General features: G+C 38.4%; 1 protein-coding gene across 2 annotated transcripts in view; it reads left to right on the top strand.

Annotated features, from left to right (window-relative positions):
• The window catches only part of PDZRN4 (PDZ domain containing ring finger 4), a 180,312-nt gene that overhangs the window by 153,076 nt on the left and 7,374 nt on the right, over positions 1-19,862 (top strand). For both annotated transcript variants that reach the window (XM_066591748.1, XM_066591747.1), the window contains exons 5-6: positions 5,261-5,323; positions 12,151-12,252. In XM_066591748.1, the coding sequence (XP_066447845.1) occupies positions 5,261-5,323; positions 12,151-12,252 (165 nt within the window). The remainder of the gene's footprint in view (positions 1-5,260; positions 5,324-12,150; positions 12,253-19,862) is intronic.

The following is a 19,862-nucleotide window of genomic DNA, read 5'->3' as shown; positions in this document are numbered from 1 at the left end:
ATTTGTGGAAACAGCAAAGCAAGCTTATGCTTGAATGGAGAGAGCAATGCACATGTGTGCAGTCACCTCTATATTCACTCTGCACCTATACATGGCTGTTTCACTTAGTGGAATGGTGACTACTGTTCTCCTGAGGAGTTTGGGTTTCATGGGTGTTATACTGTGTACATGCCATAAATCTAATGTAAAAAAGCCTACAGGCTTCTTCTTGTACCACACTTAGACCCCATTTGGGCGACCTTTGGTGAATGATTTTGGTGTTACTAGATTTGTTACATCCTCACCACTGCCGTAAAATCATAAAATTTGAGTTTGATACATTGAGTGACTGTCAGGCCAGGTCAAAGTTCCTATGTTATGTCTAGTGGCTTGGTTGTGCTTCAGCCAACAGGGCCGCTAGGGAGAGTCAAGTGTTGCTAAGACACGTTCATATCAAGTGCTTACCAGTTTGACTGTTGCCATGTTCCCAAAACATGGAAGACCAAACCGTGGACGGCAAACAGTTCAAGTGGAATCCTCGACTTGACAGTTTTTAAAAACATTTACAATAATTTTTCCAAACATTTTATGTTTGCATTGCAAACATCATGTCAATCTGGTATCTAAAATGAGAAAACATTTGTAAATCTCAGTCAGCCTTACTTATGAGGGTCTTTGGTAAATCCAAAATTAGATTAAATACCTTTTTTATATAAAACATTGCTTAAAATAAGCTGTAATATAAACAGTGCCATATTGCTTCCAAACATGCAGTTACAGTATAATACATACAACGTAAAAGTATTTCAATCTATGTTAACATTCACAGTTCAATAATTAAGCATGTGACTTACTGTACATTATCCTGCTATTAGGTCCTCAATCTTCTATACTGTTTTTCAAACCATAAAATCATTATTTCATTTTAATCAGCATGGAATATTTCCAAAGGGCAAGCGACTGCAGGATTTTACAGTCTTACATAATTACATTGTCTTTTGCCATTAAATAGCAGACTCTGGTTTATTATTTTGGTGACAGGCCATTATTAAAAAAAGAGCATAGTGAACATTTTACAGTATTTGAAATGTAACCTAAAACCAAATGCTACACTTGAGGAGTTTTGTTTGAAAAATAGCTTGTTGGATGACAGGGCCAAATAAATGACTTTGGATAACCATCAACTGAAGGTGATAGATAGTGTCCCCATTCTGGACACTGGATCATTATTCATTACAGAAATATTAAACATCTGGACAGCTCAAGAGCTCTGTGTAACTGTCAGGAGTTATCTCACTATATCATCAGTAACAATTGCAGGATATTTAATGATGCTTATTTGCAGGGATACAGAAACAGATTTGCCCCTGTTTAGAAAAACTGCAGAGTGCTTCCACAATTTATGTATTCTTTATACAGTATCTTCTAAAGCAGAAACATTGACAGTATATTCACGCACAACAGAACAGAGCAACAACCACAATACTAATGATACCTTTAATTCACATCTTGCATGCTTATTACTCCTATTACTATATGTATAAATATATCAGTAGCTACAAACAAATTCGATCACGGCATACACATTTTTTGCATGTTTTTTTCTATGCAATCATTCTCTCTATACTGTAAATACCCTCCGCAAAAGTTGCCAAATTATTCCAAATATTAAATAAATAGAGGGATGATTACAGACAGATAGAAAACTCAAAGTCATTAAGATAATGACTAGAGATGAGCGAACGCGTTCGTCCGAGCTTGATATTCGTGCGAATATTAGGGTGTTCGGGATGTTCGTTATTCGTAACGAACACCATGCGGTGTTCTGGTAAATTAAACTTTCTTCCCTGAGACGTTAGCGCTTTTTTTTGGCCAATATAAAGACAGGGAAGGCATTACAACTTCCCCCTGCAACGTTTAAGCCCTATACCACCCCCCTGCTGTGAGTGGCTGGGGAGATAAGGTGTCACCCGAGTATTGAAATCTGCCCCTCCCGCTGCTCGCTATGGATGCATTCTATATGCGCTCAATGGGGCCAGCGGCAGCAGCGCTGACCCCATTGAGAACATATAGAAGACAAATCCTTCTTCTCTGGCACAGCTGTAACAGCTGTAGCAGAGAAGAACGATGTTTGCCCATTGAATTCAATGGAGCGGCAATACAGCATGTTCCACTGAATGCAATGGGCTGCCGGCGATCGCAGGATGAATGGTCGGAAAGGGGTTAAATATATAACCCCTTTCCTGCAATTCATCCAGAAATGTGTTACACTAAAAATATATACCGGCGTATAAGGCGACAGGGCGTATAAGACGACCCCCCAACTGTCACCTTATACGCCGGTAATACAGTGGAGCAAAGAATAAAAATCATTACTTACGTTTTTAGATGATCTGCGGCGCTCCTGCAGGCTGTCACTCCCTCCTGGTCCACGGCAGAGTATTGCTTTCTCCACGAAAGACTTTAAATCCCTGCCTCCAGAAGCACACGTGCCTTCAGCCAATCACAGCCAATGACAATGATGTCATTGAATGGCTGTGATTGGCTGTGTTTCTGGAGGCGGGGATTTCAAGGCTTGTCTAGAGAAAGCTTGTTATATATTTAACCCCTTTCCGACCATTCATCCTGCGATCGCCGGCAGCCCATTGCATTCAGTGGAACCTGCTGTATTGCCGCTCCATTGAATTCAATGGGCAAACATCGTTCTTCTCTGCTACAGCTGTTACAGCTGTGCCAGAGGAGGACGATCTTTATGCTGACAGTGGGGGGGGGGGGGGGGCACTCTTGCCGCTATTGTGGCTTAATAGTGGGACCTGTGAACTTGAGATGCAGCCCACCATGTAGCCCCTCGCCTGCCCTATCCGTCACTGTGTCATTCCCATCACTTTCCTGAATTGCCCAGATTTTCACACATGAAAACCTTAGCGAGCATCGGCGAAATACAAAAATGCTCTGGTCGCCCATTGACTTCAATGGGGTTCGTTGTTCGAAACGAACCCTCGAGCATCACGGGAAGTTCGTTCCGAATAACGAACACCCGAACATTTTGGTGTTCGCTCATCTCTAATAATGACATAAAAAGTATAAAACTTGCACTCACCTAATAAATGTGATGACAGCCAAATCTGATTTCAAATATGTGCAGTAATGCATTGAAAAATAAACTCATTGACAAAGAAAAAATAGTGCACCCGGATAGAAATGTCGATTGCTGCAAAACTCAGCATGCAGTTATGTCTCAGACAGATATGCAAAGATTACATTTGTGGCATGATGATACACAGGGTCCTACTAAATGGCATAAAAGTGCTTCCCCCATTGCCCTATGAAAAGGCTTTTAGAAGCTACTTCTGTATAGTGTACCTCTTGTTGAGCGATTGTTGTGTGCTAGACATGCCTCTACAATACTCTCAAAGACATTTTGCCAATTTAACAGACTTTGCGATCAGGATGGTAGTTTAGACGATTTAGCCACCATTTAGGCCATTCTGACCAAGCTTCTAGAAAGTATTGGGAGCAGTGGTTATGCTAGGGATGCACACTTAGCGAACAGGCTCTGGATGGTTCAGACAGGTCACAGTAAGGAGGATCAATTGATCCACGAGCAGATCCATCAGGGTCATTGTCCAGTATCCAGACCCAGATGGCACCTTTATTACAGAACTCTGATTCTGCCCAAACCATTTCTAGTTGCTTAGCAGAAGGGAATTTGGTGCCACAGTGCCTATAATGTCTCTTGTCATTACCACCCCAACACAATTGCCTTTGGTTGCAGCATGAACAAGAAATATGGACTGCCATGGACTAGAAACTGTGCCATCTTTAATCCAAGTTCTTGAATCCAAGTTCTGTTTCTGAACTAACGATGGCCATATTCGAGTGTAGGGGGCCTTGTGATGCGCGCTTCAATCCTGGCTTTGCTGTGGAGTGAGACACTGCCCCAACTGTTGGTGTGATTATCTAGGGAACCATTGAATATGATAGTCAGTCACCCATAGCAGTGATCAAGGGACACTAACAGCTCAACAATATGTGCTAGAAATCCTGAGGCCAAAGGTGTCACCTCTAATGGCAAGGCTTCCAACAGGCATTTTTCAGCAGGATAATCCTTGCCTACACACAGCAAAGGTTTCCCAGTAATGCCTTTGCCAGGTTACCACAACTCCTTGGCCTGCCTGGCTAGCAGATTTATCGCCAATTAGGCACTTATGGTACCAGCTAAGATGCCCTTTCTGGGAAGCCTACAAAAGTGCAGGATCTAGAAGCCCAGTTGCAACATCTGTGGGGAAATTTGTCACAGAATAACATAAAGACCCTGTATGAGTCCATGCCTTACCCAAAAGTGTACTAAAGCATCTTTTAAATTGTAGTTTTCCCCAATAAACATATCCTTTCACTCTAATATTGTAATCACCGACATATATCATTATGACATTCATATATATAAAGTTAAATTCAATTTCACCAACTCCTTGTTGGTGCTTTATTTTTTGTCAATGAGTATACGTTGTCTATGGTTCCAGTACTGAATTTAAAGTCTAAAAAAAAAGACTTTATGGAGGACCAAAGCCCCAGCCAGTGATATCCTCCAAGAAGTGAGTGTGAAAAATAGTTCCATGATGAGACCCAATTTTTCAAGGCATAATAACTGGTCCCTGGGAATACCATATAGGCCTGTATGCTGACAATATGAGATTATTCCTTTCAAACCCAAGTCATATTTTATCATATGATATATCAGTGAAAGACAAATTTGGATTCTTCTCAGCTTTATTTATTAACTGGCAGAAATCTACATTCATGCCTCTTACTAAAAAGGAATGGACAGTAGGAAAAGAAATATGCCATCTCAAAATTATCCCTCAATCTAAATACCTAAGAGTACATATTCCCAGAAATCGCCAATATTCATATAACCTTAATAGTACTCCTTTACTTTCTTTCCTTAAAGATAAATGTAAAATATCCAACTCATTTATTTTCGTTGTGAGTAATTTCACCAAAACTACGGGTATACCGTAAGAATAAAAACTCTCCAATACATTTTGGCAGGCAGTACCTTTACTCACAACACTCTTAATATTCTCCTCTGTAGATTATAGATTTTCCTACAAGCACTAATGTACTTTGGGTTAAAAAACAAATGATAATTCCACTCTATACCGACACATTTTTCATTGGATACACTAAACATAATGGGATGTTAAATATGAATAGATGAGGTATTACTTGGACCTTTAATAAGTAATTTGTCATACTCTCAAATTCTGTTTTCTTATAGGTCGATCCAGACAGTATTGCTGCCAGGGATGGACGCATTCGAGAAGGAGATAGAATCTTGCAGGTCTGTCTTTCTAAATGTGTTTCTTTTTTTTTTTTTTTTTTTTAACATTATTCCAAGGACGTTCTCTGGTTTACTCATGCTTTTTCTTATTAAACATTAGAAAATATAAATTATTTTCAGAAAACTTCTGACATATCGTGGACCTCCACCAAAATTTACACTATGGTTCTTCTCACCCAGTCTCTCCACATAGGTATGGTAAAGGAGTGGCAGAAAGAAATATGTTTATATCAGACAAACATAACTCGCTTAAAGAACTGCACCCAAGAGTACAATGTTGAGTAGAACGCCCATAGACACAGTTGAAGAATACTATTGCACACTTCAGAATTTTTATTTTATGCATGCAACATAATTCAGTACCAAACATAAAAGCTTTGCCATTCCCTATCTCAGATTTAAAATTAAAATGCAATTATATGAAGAATCTTTTTTAAGGGCTCTTTCAGGGCTCAGTCACATGGGCGCATCGGCACCCGTACACAGGTGCCGATGCGCCCGTGTGACTGAGCCCTCACTGCAGGAAGAAGACGGCCGTACCTCAAGACGGACATCTCTCTGCAGCGCTGAAGAAAGAACACATGATCGGCAATAGAGATGAGCGAACGTACTCGGTAAGGGCGATTTCGCAATCGAGCACCGCGATTTTCGAGTACTTCACTACTCGGGTGAAAAGTACTCGGGTGCGCTGTGGGGCGGGGGGTTGCAGAGGGGAGTGGGGGGTAGCAGCGGGGAACAGGGGGGAGCCCTCTCTCTCTCCCTCTCCCTCCCACTCCCCGCTGCAACCCCCCGCTCAACCACAGCGCACCCGAGTACTTTTCACCTGAGTAGTGAAGTACTCGAAAATCGCGGTGCTCGATTGCGAAATCGCCCTTACCGAGTACGTTCGCTCATCTCTAATCGGCAATGAAGCCGGTCACATGTTCTTTCTCTCGGCGCTGCAGAGAGACGTCCGTCTTGAGGTACGGCCGTCTTCTTCCTACAGTGAGCCCTCACACGACAGTATATACTCAGCTATTTACCTGCATATATACGCCGTCCATCTGATAGAATGCATTGAATCCAATGCATTTATTCACATGGCTCAACGTATATACGCAGGTATATAGCTACACATATACTGTCGTGTGAAAGAGCCCTAAAGGAAATATTCATTGTTTATTCCTTCATTGATCAGAAGCTGGTGGGCCCCAGCACAAAATGTGAAACAGTTCTATCCCACATACCATGTGCAGTTCATGAGATTGATATCTTGTTGAATGGTAGTGTGCCTTTTGGTCCCCATTAATCCCAATTAGGTTCCATGGCCTGTGAGTAATATCTACTACTTCACTCACTATAGCTGTACTCAAAAAGTCATAGTTTTCTAGTATATGACAAGGGATTATAGAGAAATATAAATACCTTTATCTGTTCTAAGATTTAATTAGAGTGCTCTCACATTTGATAAATATTATAATAATAGCATTCTAAAATATTATATCATGCAATTTCTTAATTGATTTTTGTATCTTCTTGAAAAGTCTCCAGTCAATCAAAAACTATTTTCATTGAAACAAAAATATCTAGCCACTCACGCTGGTATCATCTGTGAGAATCAGTTATCTTTAGAGGGCAATGGGTCCTACAGGATACCTATCCGTTAAAGTTTAGTGTCCGGATATATATATCCATCTGCCTGTGTGGCCTAAAAGCGAAAATCAAGCCTGCGGAGAAAGGATAGCATCTCCTGAAACATGTATGCTTACAGACAAGGCTGTGATGAGGTGATAGGAGCAGGGGTAATATCATTACTCATTTCAGCAAGAGCTAACAGCACAAAGATCACATATCACATTCATTTACCCTATGTTGCTTTTTCTCTTTTCTGTCGTCTCTATTTTGCTACCTCGATGGCTTATTAATTTTTTTTCTCCTGAGAATTGCATTTATCTGTGCGAAAGTAAAAATGCATTCCAATAATACCTTGTATGTTAAAAGATCAAATGATAAATCTCTTGAACTGATTAAAAGTAGATACTCTGAAAAAACTCAAAACATTTTAGAACCAATTTTTACTTAAAGGGGTTGTTTGAGTTAAGGAAACCCCTGTCAATGGTTACCCCATGCATTAAAATAAAAAATGAGCAGTTACTCACCTATCCCCGCTTCTGGGTTCATTAACTAATTTATGTTTGGTAGAATGTATCTGAAAGGGACTTTAATTCAAAGTCAACTTTTCTTAATATTAAAGTGTTAGGCCTCGGTCAGACGAGCGTTTTATTTGCACACAGATAGCCGTGCAAAAAGATTGTGTCTTTTAGAACCAATTGTTTCCATTGAAGCATTCACATGAACGATTTTTAGATGCGCAAAGCACTCGCACCTGCAAAAGATAGGACATGCCAGGCTACAATGCATGCATCTAAGATGCGTGCTGCGAGAAAAAAAGGGCCTGCGTTGTGCGCAGGAGTTCTGATTGACTCCTTTGGGAGCTGGTTAGCACGCAGCACGCGCTATGAATAGTTTGAACTAACAAATTATGTGTAAATGTAAATCACGCCTTTAGCTTTGCTCACGCAATTTTTCCACATGCGAGCCACAATCTTTTTGCGTGGCTATTTGTGCAGAAAAAAAAAACGTTTGTTTGACCGAGGCCCTAACTAAATAAGGTTGTATGACAGTATGTAGATGCACTAGACTTTGCCCCTGTACAATAATTCCTGCCATAGTCCCATCTGATAGTAGTATGAACCATATACACTGCCATAATTCTCAGATAAGAATGCAACATTGCTGGATAATAAATTGAAGTAGATGAACTAATGTATTATTGAACTTTGTTATAATGGTAGAAAGTTCCAAGAAAGCAAGTGAACTGTTTGAAATAATCTGGATTTTGACATTGATTACTAAAAAGAATTGCGGTCTGATGGTTATCTAAATCCCTGTTATGGACAAACACAATTTAACTAAACTAATAACACAATAATTTGTACTATTAATTTCTTTTATTGAGCATATTGATTAAACACCCACAGTGCAATTAGGAAAAATAAGTAAACCATTGTGTTAATGACTACTCCAAGAGCTAATGGGCAAAAGGTGTTTCAATTAAGGAGATTAGATTTGAAGTGTGGGTTTCACAGGTGCTTTACGCATTAAAAGGATTGTGCCATAAATATCATAGATAGTTATCCCCTGTCTACTGGATTGAGGATAACTTTCAGATCGTGGGGGTCTGACCCCATGGATCCAAGAATGAATGAAAGTGTTGGAAACGTCTGCCCCTATGTGTACCTCAGCTTCATTAATTTCAATGGGAAAGCTATAGATACTGTAGCTCATAACGCTGGCAGTCTCATAAACGAAGCTCACTTTTAGGACCCAAAAATATAAATTCATAAAAATTAACTTTTAATAAATATTGCTTAAAAACCTTATGGACACACAAACAACAAAAAAAAAAAAAAATCAAAAAAAAAAAAAAATAAATCCACTATCCGGTAGGGAATGTGAAATTGTATCATACAGTAACACTTCAAGATCAGTATCGATCTTGGACGTTTTCTTTATTATGTCTTTTACGTCCAAAAGATAGCTCTTTTTTGGGGGGGGTTTCTTGGTTTTAATGTTCCAAAAAACCTATGCATTTTTTCCGAACCTGAACATGATGTCGTAATCAGCCGGAATCTACATGCAACTCATATAGTCCAATGTATAATAGACATGAGATGTTTTTATGTACAAAATAGACCTTGTAATTGCCCTACGCGTTTCGCCCACTGCATGGGCTCCTCAGGGGCTCAAGTATCTCCTGGGATGATTCCCTGGAGAAAGGGTTATCAGTCATCAACTGAGTATAGAAAATTGTTTATAGATTAGGACTATAATCCATTAGAGGCAATGAGTAAGTATAGGTAAGGTACTGTATTGAATTAGCACCCCACTATGAGGAGTGATCGCTGCAATAATACCTCTTAAGCTGATATGCGGTACTTAATTAGCCTAATAATATTTCCTAGAGGAACAGTGCCCAGTTATCACTTAGAGTGATGTCTTGGTCAATAAACGAGCAGTACAGACATGCAGTTGCTGCTGCCGACACTTTCAATACGCACTGGAGCACCACACTTGAGATCCATAGGGGTCCCAGAAGTCAGATCCCCAGAAATGTAATAGTTATTGCCTATCCTGTGGATCAGGGCTAACGTTCTATCATGGCACAACCTCTTTAAGTAAAGGCACACAAAGCCTGGTTACTAATAAATCGGTCCTACTCAGGAAAGATTTGTTAGTGTGGGCTAAGCCTCAATACAAATAGTTTGCAGAAGACCTAAAAAGATGTGTTTAGAGAGACACTTGAAGTTGAAAAAAAGGCTGCAAAGGCATTGCTAACCATTCAATTGCAAATACAATAACTTATTTTAACTAATTAACCAACAGTGACTTTGGATTAATTGGTTCAGGAACAACTATTGTATGTTGAAAATATTATACAGTGAAATCATAACTCTATGGAAAATTGTTAAGTGATCCCAAAGCCACCAAAATATCAACTACAAAGTAATATAAAGTAAACATTAAAGAATATGAAGCACATAATGAACTCCAATAAAGCAGATCCTTACATACAATAGTCAGAAAGAGCTGTTGAAAGATGTAAATCACATTATATGTTGATGACAGGAGCTTTTTCAGTGTAACAGAAAAAAAAACCAAAAAAAACACATCCGCATGCTTTTAGATGCTCTGCGGGTGCCCATGTCTTGCATGGGTTCCGCAAATCAAATCCGCCCGTGTGCATGAGGCTTAAGTGTGCCAAATACGTCATGTGTCTTAGTGGGGAACAGAGGAGCTGGTCTTTTGCTTTCATGTTGCACACTAGGACTGTATGTGGGATATTTGTAAAACAGTGGAATCTGGGTAATAAATATTTAAATTTGTTTTTCAGTTAACTCTTGTTGTGTTACAGAAAAAATGTATTTAAAAATTTTGAAATTCCACCTCTATTTTGTTTTATTCCAAGGATCAAACACCTAAAGGGTAAACAAACTATCTCAATACCTTTTTGACTACTTTGAGGGGTGCAATTTTTTAATATGGAAAGTTTTCTTGGGGTTTTCTAACATATAGTGAAATCGTGGTAAAATGATGCGTTTGAAACGTGGCGTTTTACCGATGGTATGTGTGAGAGTGGCCTTAGCCTTGTAACATTCTGCAAAGAAATAAAGGGAGGTTTAAAAGATGATGCCAACATAAGGCAGACATATGGCAAATGTTATTTACTAATTATTTTGTGCATTTAGTCTAACTAACAGAAAAAATAAAATTTAGAAAAATACAAATTTGTCCACATTTTCTATAAATTTCAGATTTTTCTGAATACAAAATGCTAAATATATTGACCAAAGTTTACAATATGTCACACAAAGACAGTCACTTGAATCAGTAAAATAACTTTACAGTTGTTATCACATGACACATGTCAGAATTGAAGAAATGGAGAGAACACAAGAAAATGTATTCCAAACTTCAGAAAAGACTAAAGATAGAAAAAGCAACAAAATGACCATAAGTAGGGTTATCTTCGGAAAATAAATACAGTACACAATGTTGGTTCAACCAGCTGCATCAGCCATAGTATGCTTATTCTTAATCTAGTTTTTGAAATTGGGAGCCACTTGACTGGACTTGTAAGAGGTTAGAACACTCTGTTAACAATATCAACCATATACGTAGTCACCCACGATTTAACAGAACTGGAGTGAAAGTAAATGAAATAAATCTGTAAATAAGCAGAACACAAACTTGACAGCAGAGCTTCTAAAATACATGGTTTTGACATGAAATTTGCCTAAATATGAAAAAGTTTGCTTGTAAATTTTTTTTTTTGCCCCTAAAAGAATCCTTTTTTTCAGCTAAACTCCCAGGACTTTAATTATTATAACTGGGCATCGTTCTCTGTTAAATACATCTCTAATATTTCACTATGTGCTGCATGTTTGATTCACTGAGCTTTTTCTTCATGAATTATGATGCTGATATCTTACTAAAACAAATGACGACAGCTCTTTAGAAGTCATAGAGATGTAAATTTCTTCTTTCTTGCCCATTCATAAAATAAAAATACAGTTATTAAAATAATTAACTACTTTAATTAGTGAGAATTGTCTTTTTATATGTTCATACATTTTGCTGAAGGTAAAGCTAATGTTGCAATCAACTAATTATTTTGATTTAGTTTCAGCACCTAGTCATACGTCCTTGTAAGACAAAAAAAGTTACAATTGGGAAATAAATGACTTGTTTATATTTTCTGCTTTGTTCTCTATTGAAAATGTTCTACAGGATCTTAAAATGATAAAACTGAGTTGCAATCAACATTGGCTGTTAAGCATTGCCTCGTGAGAGATAATAGTGTAGCTCCCTAATTGGCTCGGTGCAAGTCTCTAGTATGACTGATTTTAGCTGTTGCGCTGCCATTCTTCCTTCTACCGGCACTATTATCTCAGAGTGACACTTCCATTACTCTGAGTGGAGAAAGATGAACGTCACCTGTCAGAGGCTGGTTAATTGTGTTGCTAGATGTATGTTACTGGGGAACAACTCGGACATTTATGAACATAACTGCTTCCTCTGATATTCACCATTCTTCACTGATCAATACTTTTCTTATAGTAAGTGCATAATTGAGTGAAGGCACTTACTACCAAGAGCGACCTGACAATGAGCCCGATGCATGAGTTTTCCCTTCCATACTGCCGCGAATGAAGGGATATTTGATTGGATTTTTTTTCTGCTTTGTAAAAATGGAAATTAATTTGCAGGTTTCATTCTTTTCGTAGATTAATGGCCAAGACATACAGAAAAGAGAGGAAGCGGTAGCTTTGCTTTCCAATGATGAATGCAGGAAAATCGTTCTTCTAGTTGCAAGGCCAGATTTACCGGTTAGTAAAGATATATGAGTAAATACTGTAAAGAAACATTGATGTTCTCTGAATGATTACTTACTATGTGTTGACCTCTTTTTTCTGAGCACTGTGCAAATAATGTTCTTGTTTAATTTGGAAATCCATCGTACAGTGAAAATAACAGTGTTGGTCCAAACAACTACATATCAATCCAATGTGTATCATAAAGCAAAATGAGAATACACTGTATCGTGAAATGAAAATGTCAGATCAGAAATACTGAAAGGTATGTAAACATTAGTAGATGACTTTAGGTTGGGGGAGCCTAGGACTTGTCACCCTGACAGAAATCACAGATCATAAAAAAAACACACAATCCTATAAAAGCAACTAAATTTTTAGTTTTAGGTAAACAAGCAAGATTTTAGTATGTATGAAGCATTAAAAGGCAATGCCAAGTTATAAAATTAGCCCCTTGTCCACAGAATAAAAAAATAACTTTATGATTGTTGGGGGTCCGATGCTGGAGATACCTGAGCATTTGTACTCAGTAATTTTTTACTTTCCCATTGACATGAATGGAGCAATGAGAAAAAAAAAACCAATTTCATTATTTTTGGGGGGATTTATTTTTAAGGCATTCACCATATGGTATAAATATTATGTTAATAAATATTATATTAACTTTATTCTATGGGTCATTGCGACTACGGCAACACCAAATCTATGTAGTTTTTCATATGCTTTACTACTTTTGCACAATATATATTTACAAGTAGACTTTTTTGTGTGTCCTTAGATTACAGGACCAGAGCATTTTTATTTTTTCGCTGACAACTCTAAGAAGGCTAGTTATTGAAGGATGACCTGTAATTTTTATTGGTATCCTTATTATATGGTTTTTGATTACCCTTTATTTCTGTTCTGGGGAATAGAGATGACCACAAAGCGGCTATTATGGCATTTTTCTTTTTTAGTTTTTCTTTCTTTTTCATGGAATTTACCAGACTAAATAAATGATGTAATATTCTAGAGTACAGCATGTTACAGTTATGGTAATACCATTTTTTTACATTCTATTGTTGCAATAAGTAGGGGGAATACATTTTTTGTATTATTTTTCTGTAAAAACTTTTAAATATCACAGTCAATGCTGACTGCGGCATCTATGGCATTAAACAACATAAGTGATAAGGTTAGGAAGTGCTCATTTTTTCCCTTTTATTGGATAAAAAAGATCCCCCCATATGTGACAATTAGAAGCCAATATGTTCTGTGTTTAATAAAGGGTGTGATTACATGAATAAAACTCCATGATACTCTTTCCTTGGGACCAGGTGAAATGCAGGAGAGTTTGGGCACATAGACGGCCAGATTTACACCATGCATTTTTTCTTGCATGTAATACCCAGTGAATAGAACCCATTTCAATAAATTCATTCTCATTTGCATATTTTTCACATGACACTGCATGTTCTATATCGGTGTGCATTTCGCACCAAAATATGCCATAAAAATAAATGGACCAGTGCAAATATGCAGTGAAAACCTGCATATTTACTGCTTACTGGTGCAGTGAAACAATGAGCCCTTCTGCATATTTTTTTTACCCGCATATATACCGTATATTCTGGCGTATAAGGCGACTGGGCGTATAAGACAGTCCCCCAACTGTCGCCTTATACGCTGGGAATACGGTGTAGAAAAAAAAAACAGTACTCACCTCCCGCGGGGTTCTGCGGCGCTGCTGCAGGCTGTCGCTCCCTCCTCGTCCCCGACAGAGCATTGCTTTCTGGATGCAGGGCTTCAATTCCCCGCCTCCAGTAAGCTAATGCTGTGATTGGCTAACTCAGGCAGCGTCAGCCAATGAAACTGTGATTGGCTAACTCACGCGGTGTCAGCCAATCACAGCTATTCAATGACATAATTGAATGGTTGTGATTGGCTAACTTAGGCGGCGTCAGCAAATCACAGTCATTCAATGATGTCATTGAATGGCTGTGATTGGCTGACACCGCGTGAGTTAGCCAATCACAGCATTAGCTTTCTGGAGGTGGGGATTTCAAGCCCCACATCCAGAAAGCAATGCTCTGTCGGCAACAAGGAAGGAGCAACAGCCTGCAGCAGCGCCGCAGAACGCCCTGGGAGGTGAGTACTGCTTTTTTTTTGGACACTCCTTTTTTTTGGGATTGACGGCGTATAAGACGACTTTCGACTGCAGAGCAGATTTTTCGGGGTTAAAAGGTCATCCTATACACCGGAATATACGGTACACTGTATATTGGTGCACAGAAAAACCTGCAGGAATTACCTAAATACACAGTGTGAGGCGATTTTTGGTTGTTGAAAGACACAAATACGTGATGTGGCCGTGATAGAGAGCCCTTACAAATTTTCTCTGTTGTCTGTTTGTTCACAACCCTCTACCCGCTCTGTTCTGCACACAGACTAAAATGTCAGCTCTAAATTCAGTATCCACTTTAAACAGTTTAACACTGAATTCAATGAATGGCTGAGCGAAGCCTGTAATTGGCTGAGCGCTCAGTCAATCAGATTAGCACTTTCAAGAGGTGGGGATTTTTAAATCCTCACCTTTTGAAAGTGCTTAAGATCCGTTCCGGGATTGCAGAGAGAAGACGCATCGGAGCCCAGACAACGCTGCTAGGTAAGTAATGTTTTTTAGTTTTCTTTTTCTACACCTAGCGATGATTTTTCAAGGATGGGCTTATATTTGAAGCCCTTCCCTGAAAATCACTGTGGGAGTTGTCTGCATCCCATTGCTTTTAATAGGGATGGCGGTAGCAGCGCTGGCCCCATTGTAAGCAATGGGAGAACATTGCATTCCTTTTGCCACAGCTATCACCGCTGTGACAACTGTGGCAGGGGGTTCCTTCATCCCCATGGGGAGTCCCCTTGTCAGTGAACACTGTGACAGTGCTGTTACAGTGTTTATTGATGAGGGGACTCCCACAGGGATTTTTTTATGCACAGCACAGATCTTCCCGGTGCACGGATGTCCTATCTTTTGCAAGTGCAAGAATTTTGCGCCTGTAAAAGACGGACATGTGAACACATCATAGGAATCCAATGGTTCTATCAGATGCACTATTTTTTGTGCTCATAGGTGCGTGCAAAAAAAAAATGCTCATCTGACTTCGCCCTTAAAGTGTAAGGTGGTTTACATTTTTTTCAGCAATGATTTTAAACTAATAGACAATACAGTACAATACAAACTATGTAATGATTCCATGTTTACCTGTTCAGGATATAGCTAAGTCATTTTACATTTTAAAACATCCCACCTATTATACATGCCAAAAAGTATATTCATGTTCCTAATTTAGCAAATAGCTTGTTGGCAAGCATCACTTAAAATTATATAAAATCTATAATATTTTTTCTGTTATTTAAAAGTTTAAACATTGAAGATGTTACCTCATGTAGACAGCATTTGTTCATATGCTGTATTAGTTTATGTGATGTCATATATGGAGATGACAGTCCCATTAGTTATAGCAGAGAGCCACTGACAAGAAGCTACTTCCATGCATGAACAGTATTTATGCTTTTGTTCTATAAGAGCTCATCATAGAGCAGCCACGTTCTGTCTTTCTTATAAACCACCAGTAATTGCAGTGGGCCCTTTTACCTATTTGTCTATCCTTCTACTTATATACTACTAGCCATTTATCTATACCAAAAACTAGAACAATATGGGAAGGGATGTGAAAGGCCAGGAAAATATATACAGCTAATGTATACAATTGAGAACCTTGCTACTAGAAGTGGAAAGAAATAACAAAGTTAAAAAAAACAGAAGGAAAATAGAAGAGCAAGAGACACCGATCACAAACAAAAATGTTTCTACACAAATGCACAGAGCATGGGAAACAAACAAGGAGAATTAGAACTCCTAACACAGGAAGGGAAATATGATTTAATAGGCATCACAAAAACTTGGTGGAATGATACACATGATTGGAATACAAGACTTGAAGTATACAACTTATTTATAAGAAACAGACCTAATAAAAGGGGAGGCGGTATTGTGTTGTATTTTAGGAAAGCATACATCTCCACAGAGATTCAAGCTTCAGAGAATGGTAGTTCTGTAGAAACTGTTTGGGTAAGAATACAAGGTGAAAACAACAGAAAGGACACGATTGTAGACACTTACTATAGGCCGCCTAGACAAGCAGAAGATATTGATGAACTCTTTCGACATCAGATGGCCAAGTTCTCAAAAAAGCATGACATAGTGATCATGGGAGATTTTAACTATCCAGACATTTGTTGGAAATCTCTCTCAGGCAAAAGTAATGGGTCCTACAAATTCCTATCCTCTCTTGGCTGACAACTTTATCTTCCGAAAAGTAGAGGAGAAAACAAGGGGATCTGCTATCTTAACCTAATTCTTACCAACAGAATGCAATGGTCGAGGAAGTAAGGGTGGCCGGGAAATTAGGAGGCAGTAATCATTTATTGAATTTTGGATAACAAGGGGAGGAAGAGCTGAAAAGACTCAGATTTCAAGGTTGGATTTCAGAAAGGCAGATTTAATGAACTCAGAAAGAGGATAGGAAGGATCTGATGGCCAGTTTTTATTAAGAACAGAAATGCTCAAGAAGGTTGAAGAAGCAGTGGAAAAATTATGAAATGAGATTCTCAAAGCACAATCATTAACAATCCCTAAAAGAAGAAAGAATAGGAAGCTTTTAAAGAGACCAGGATGAATGAACAGAGGACTTAAATAAATGTTAAAAAGGAAGAAAAATGTTTTTTATCAAATAAAAAAGAGGGGGCATATCTAAAGAAGACTATAATGCAGTCTGCAGAAATTGTTGGGCAAGTGTCAGAAAAGCTAAAGCTAATAATGAATTGAGGCTTGCCAGAGAGGCCAGAAGCAGAAAAAAGTATTTTGGCGGTATGTCAAAAGCAAAAGAAAAGTCAAAAGATGCTATAGGATATTAATAGGATGAAAATAGTGAATTTGTTAAAAAATTATATTGAGCACACTTAGCTAACTTAAATGAATTAGAGTCTCCAAGTCCGAATGAATTACATCTTAGGATATTGAAGGAAGCAGGAAGCATAATTGTTGAACCATTCATCGTAATCTTTGAAAATTCCTGGAGAACAAGAGAGGTCACAGAAGATTGAATAAATGCAAATTTGTACCTATCTTCAAAAAAGGGAAGAATAGGGACCCAGGAAACTACAATCCTGTGAGCCTGACTTCTATGCTCGGAAAGATCTTTTGAACAAATTACTAAACAGCATACATGCAAGTACTTGAATGAGTAGGGAGCAATTAATTAGAGCCAGCATGGGTTTGTAACAAAAAAATCATGCTAGATGAATTGATCTAATTTCCTTCTATGACAGAATCACTGACTGTGTTGATCAGGGAAATGCAGTAGATATAGTATATCTTGAATTTAATAAAGCATTTGACAAAGTAACTCATACTATCCTTGTTGAAAAAAAAGACCAAGTATGGGATCGACAAGGTAACTGTTAGATGGATTAACAACTGGCTGAGTGATCATACTCAAAAAGTGGTCATAAATGGCTGCACATCCAATTGGAAAAATGTTTAAAGTAGGGTACCACAAGGCTCAGTCCTCAGCCCCAGCCCACTGTTGTTCAATAGTTTTATAAATGATATAGATGAGGGAATTGAGGGGAATCTGATCAAATTTGCAGATGACAGAAATCTAGGAGGGATGGCTAACATTGGAGATGAGAGAGGATTCAAAAGAATCTGGACAAACTTGAACAGTGGGTGGCGACTAATAGAATGCTATTTAACAAGGAAAAATGCAAAATACTACATCTGGGCAAGAAAAATGAAAAAAGCTTATACAGAATGGTGAGGAATTCAGCTAATCAGCAGTACATGTGAAAAAGCCTAATAGATCACAAGCTCGAACAGTGGGCGGCGACTAACAGAATGGTATTTAACATGGAGAAATGCAAAGTCCTACATTTGGGCAAGAAAAATGAAAAAAAGCACATACAGAATGGGAGGAATTGGGCTAAGCAGCAGCACATGTTAAAAAATTTGGGTATACTAATAGATCAAAGACTAAACATGAGTAAACACTATGATGCAGCAGCCAAAATGGCAAACACAATTCTGGGATGTATTAAGAGAAGCATAGAGTCTAGATCACGTGAGGTAATTATCCCACTCTACTCTTCCTTAGTCAGGCCTCATCTGGGATACTGTGTCCAGTTTTGGGCACCCCACATTAAAAAGATATAAGCAAACTGGGGAAAATTCAGAGAAGAGTTACCAGAATGGCGAGTGGTCTGCAAACCATGTCCTATGAGGAATGGTTAAAGGATATGTGAATGTTTAGCTTGCAAAAAAGAAAACTGAGAGGAGACTTAATAGCTGTCTACAAATAATCAAAGAACTATCACAGTTTGGAGGAATCAGCCTTATTCTTATTTGAATGGTTTGCAGTACAAGTGAAAGGGGCAGGTAGCAATGTCGGGAGGAGAGCCAGAGATTATTAATATGTAGTCGCAGTTTGCAGGAGAGGAGCAGGTTTATGAGATGATGATCAAGGCAATGGACCACAAAAATCATGAAATGCATGAATGGACAGGGCCGGACTAATTGGGGGGAGGAACAAGACATGGAGGGGACTAGACAGGGAATGTGAGGTCACCAGTTCAAATCCTGATATTGGAACTTGCCACTTCATATAAAATTGGGCATGCATTACCATTACTATGTATACCTAGAGTAGGTACATATTCACATCACACCAAGAATATATATTATATATTGTATTTCCACATGGAAACATATGTAAGACTCTACTGCAAGGCTTATCTAATCCAAAAACTCAGTCTACACACTCTATAGACTTCTCTTTACGATTATTCATGTGAAGAAATTATTCTTTCTTTCCCTTTAATAAATTCTTCATTTAAGATTTTTGTGCAATGATAAGGGAGGATAAGCAGAGGGATCAGCCCTATACTCATTTGCACAAGGAAAGACTAGAAGCAATGGGATGAAACTGAAAGGGAGGAGACACAGATTAGATATTAGAATAAACTTTTTGACAGTGAGAGTTATCAAAGAGTGGAACGGGTTACCAAGGGAGGTGGTGAGTTCTCCTTCAATGGAAGTCTTCAAATAAAGGCTGGACAAATATCTATCTGGGATGATTTAGTGAATCCTGCATTGAGCAGATGGTTGGACCCGATGACCCTGGATGTCCCTTCTAACTCTACGATTCTGTTCTATAATTCTATGATTCAACCGTCACTCTAGTAGATAAACAAGTTGCTTCTGACAAAGACCTTCTAGTCCTTTTATATGTCCTGCATGACATCTATGAGTCCATTGCATTCTGCTTCGCACTTCTAAGAGGATTAACACTAGTGGATCCATAGTTTGGTACAGTCCATTCTTTCACTGAATACAAGGTTGGCAGGCATAAGTGAATGAGATAGCTATTTTGGGTAAATGATAAATTATATTAACACCTTTATTATTTTAGTGCATGCTACATCTGTTTATCTTTCTAACACTTTTTAAAAAATTTTCTGTTGATGTGGTTATATGCAGACTAATTATATGCAGACCTGTAGTTTCTGTTGGTACGAGTTTGGGGTGCAAACAA

Source organism: Eleutherodactylus coqui, chromosome 2 (genome assembly GCF_035609145.1).
Source record: "Eleutherodactylus coqui strain aEleCoq1 chromosome 2, aEleCoq1.hap1, whole genome shotgun sequence".
Classification (NCBI taxonomy): Eukaryota; Metazoa; Chordata; class Amphibia; order Anura; family Eleutherodactylidae; genus Eleutherodactylus; species Eleutherodactylus coqui.
This window is presented reverse-complemented; position numbering and strand designations above follow the sequence as displayed.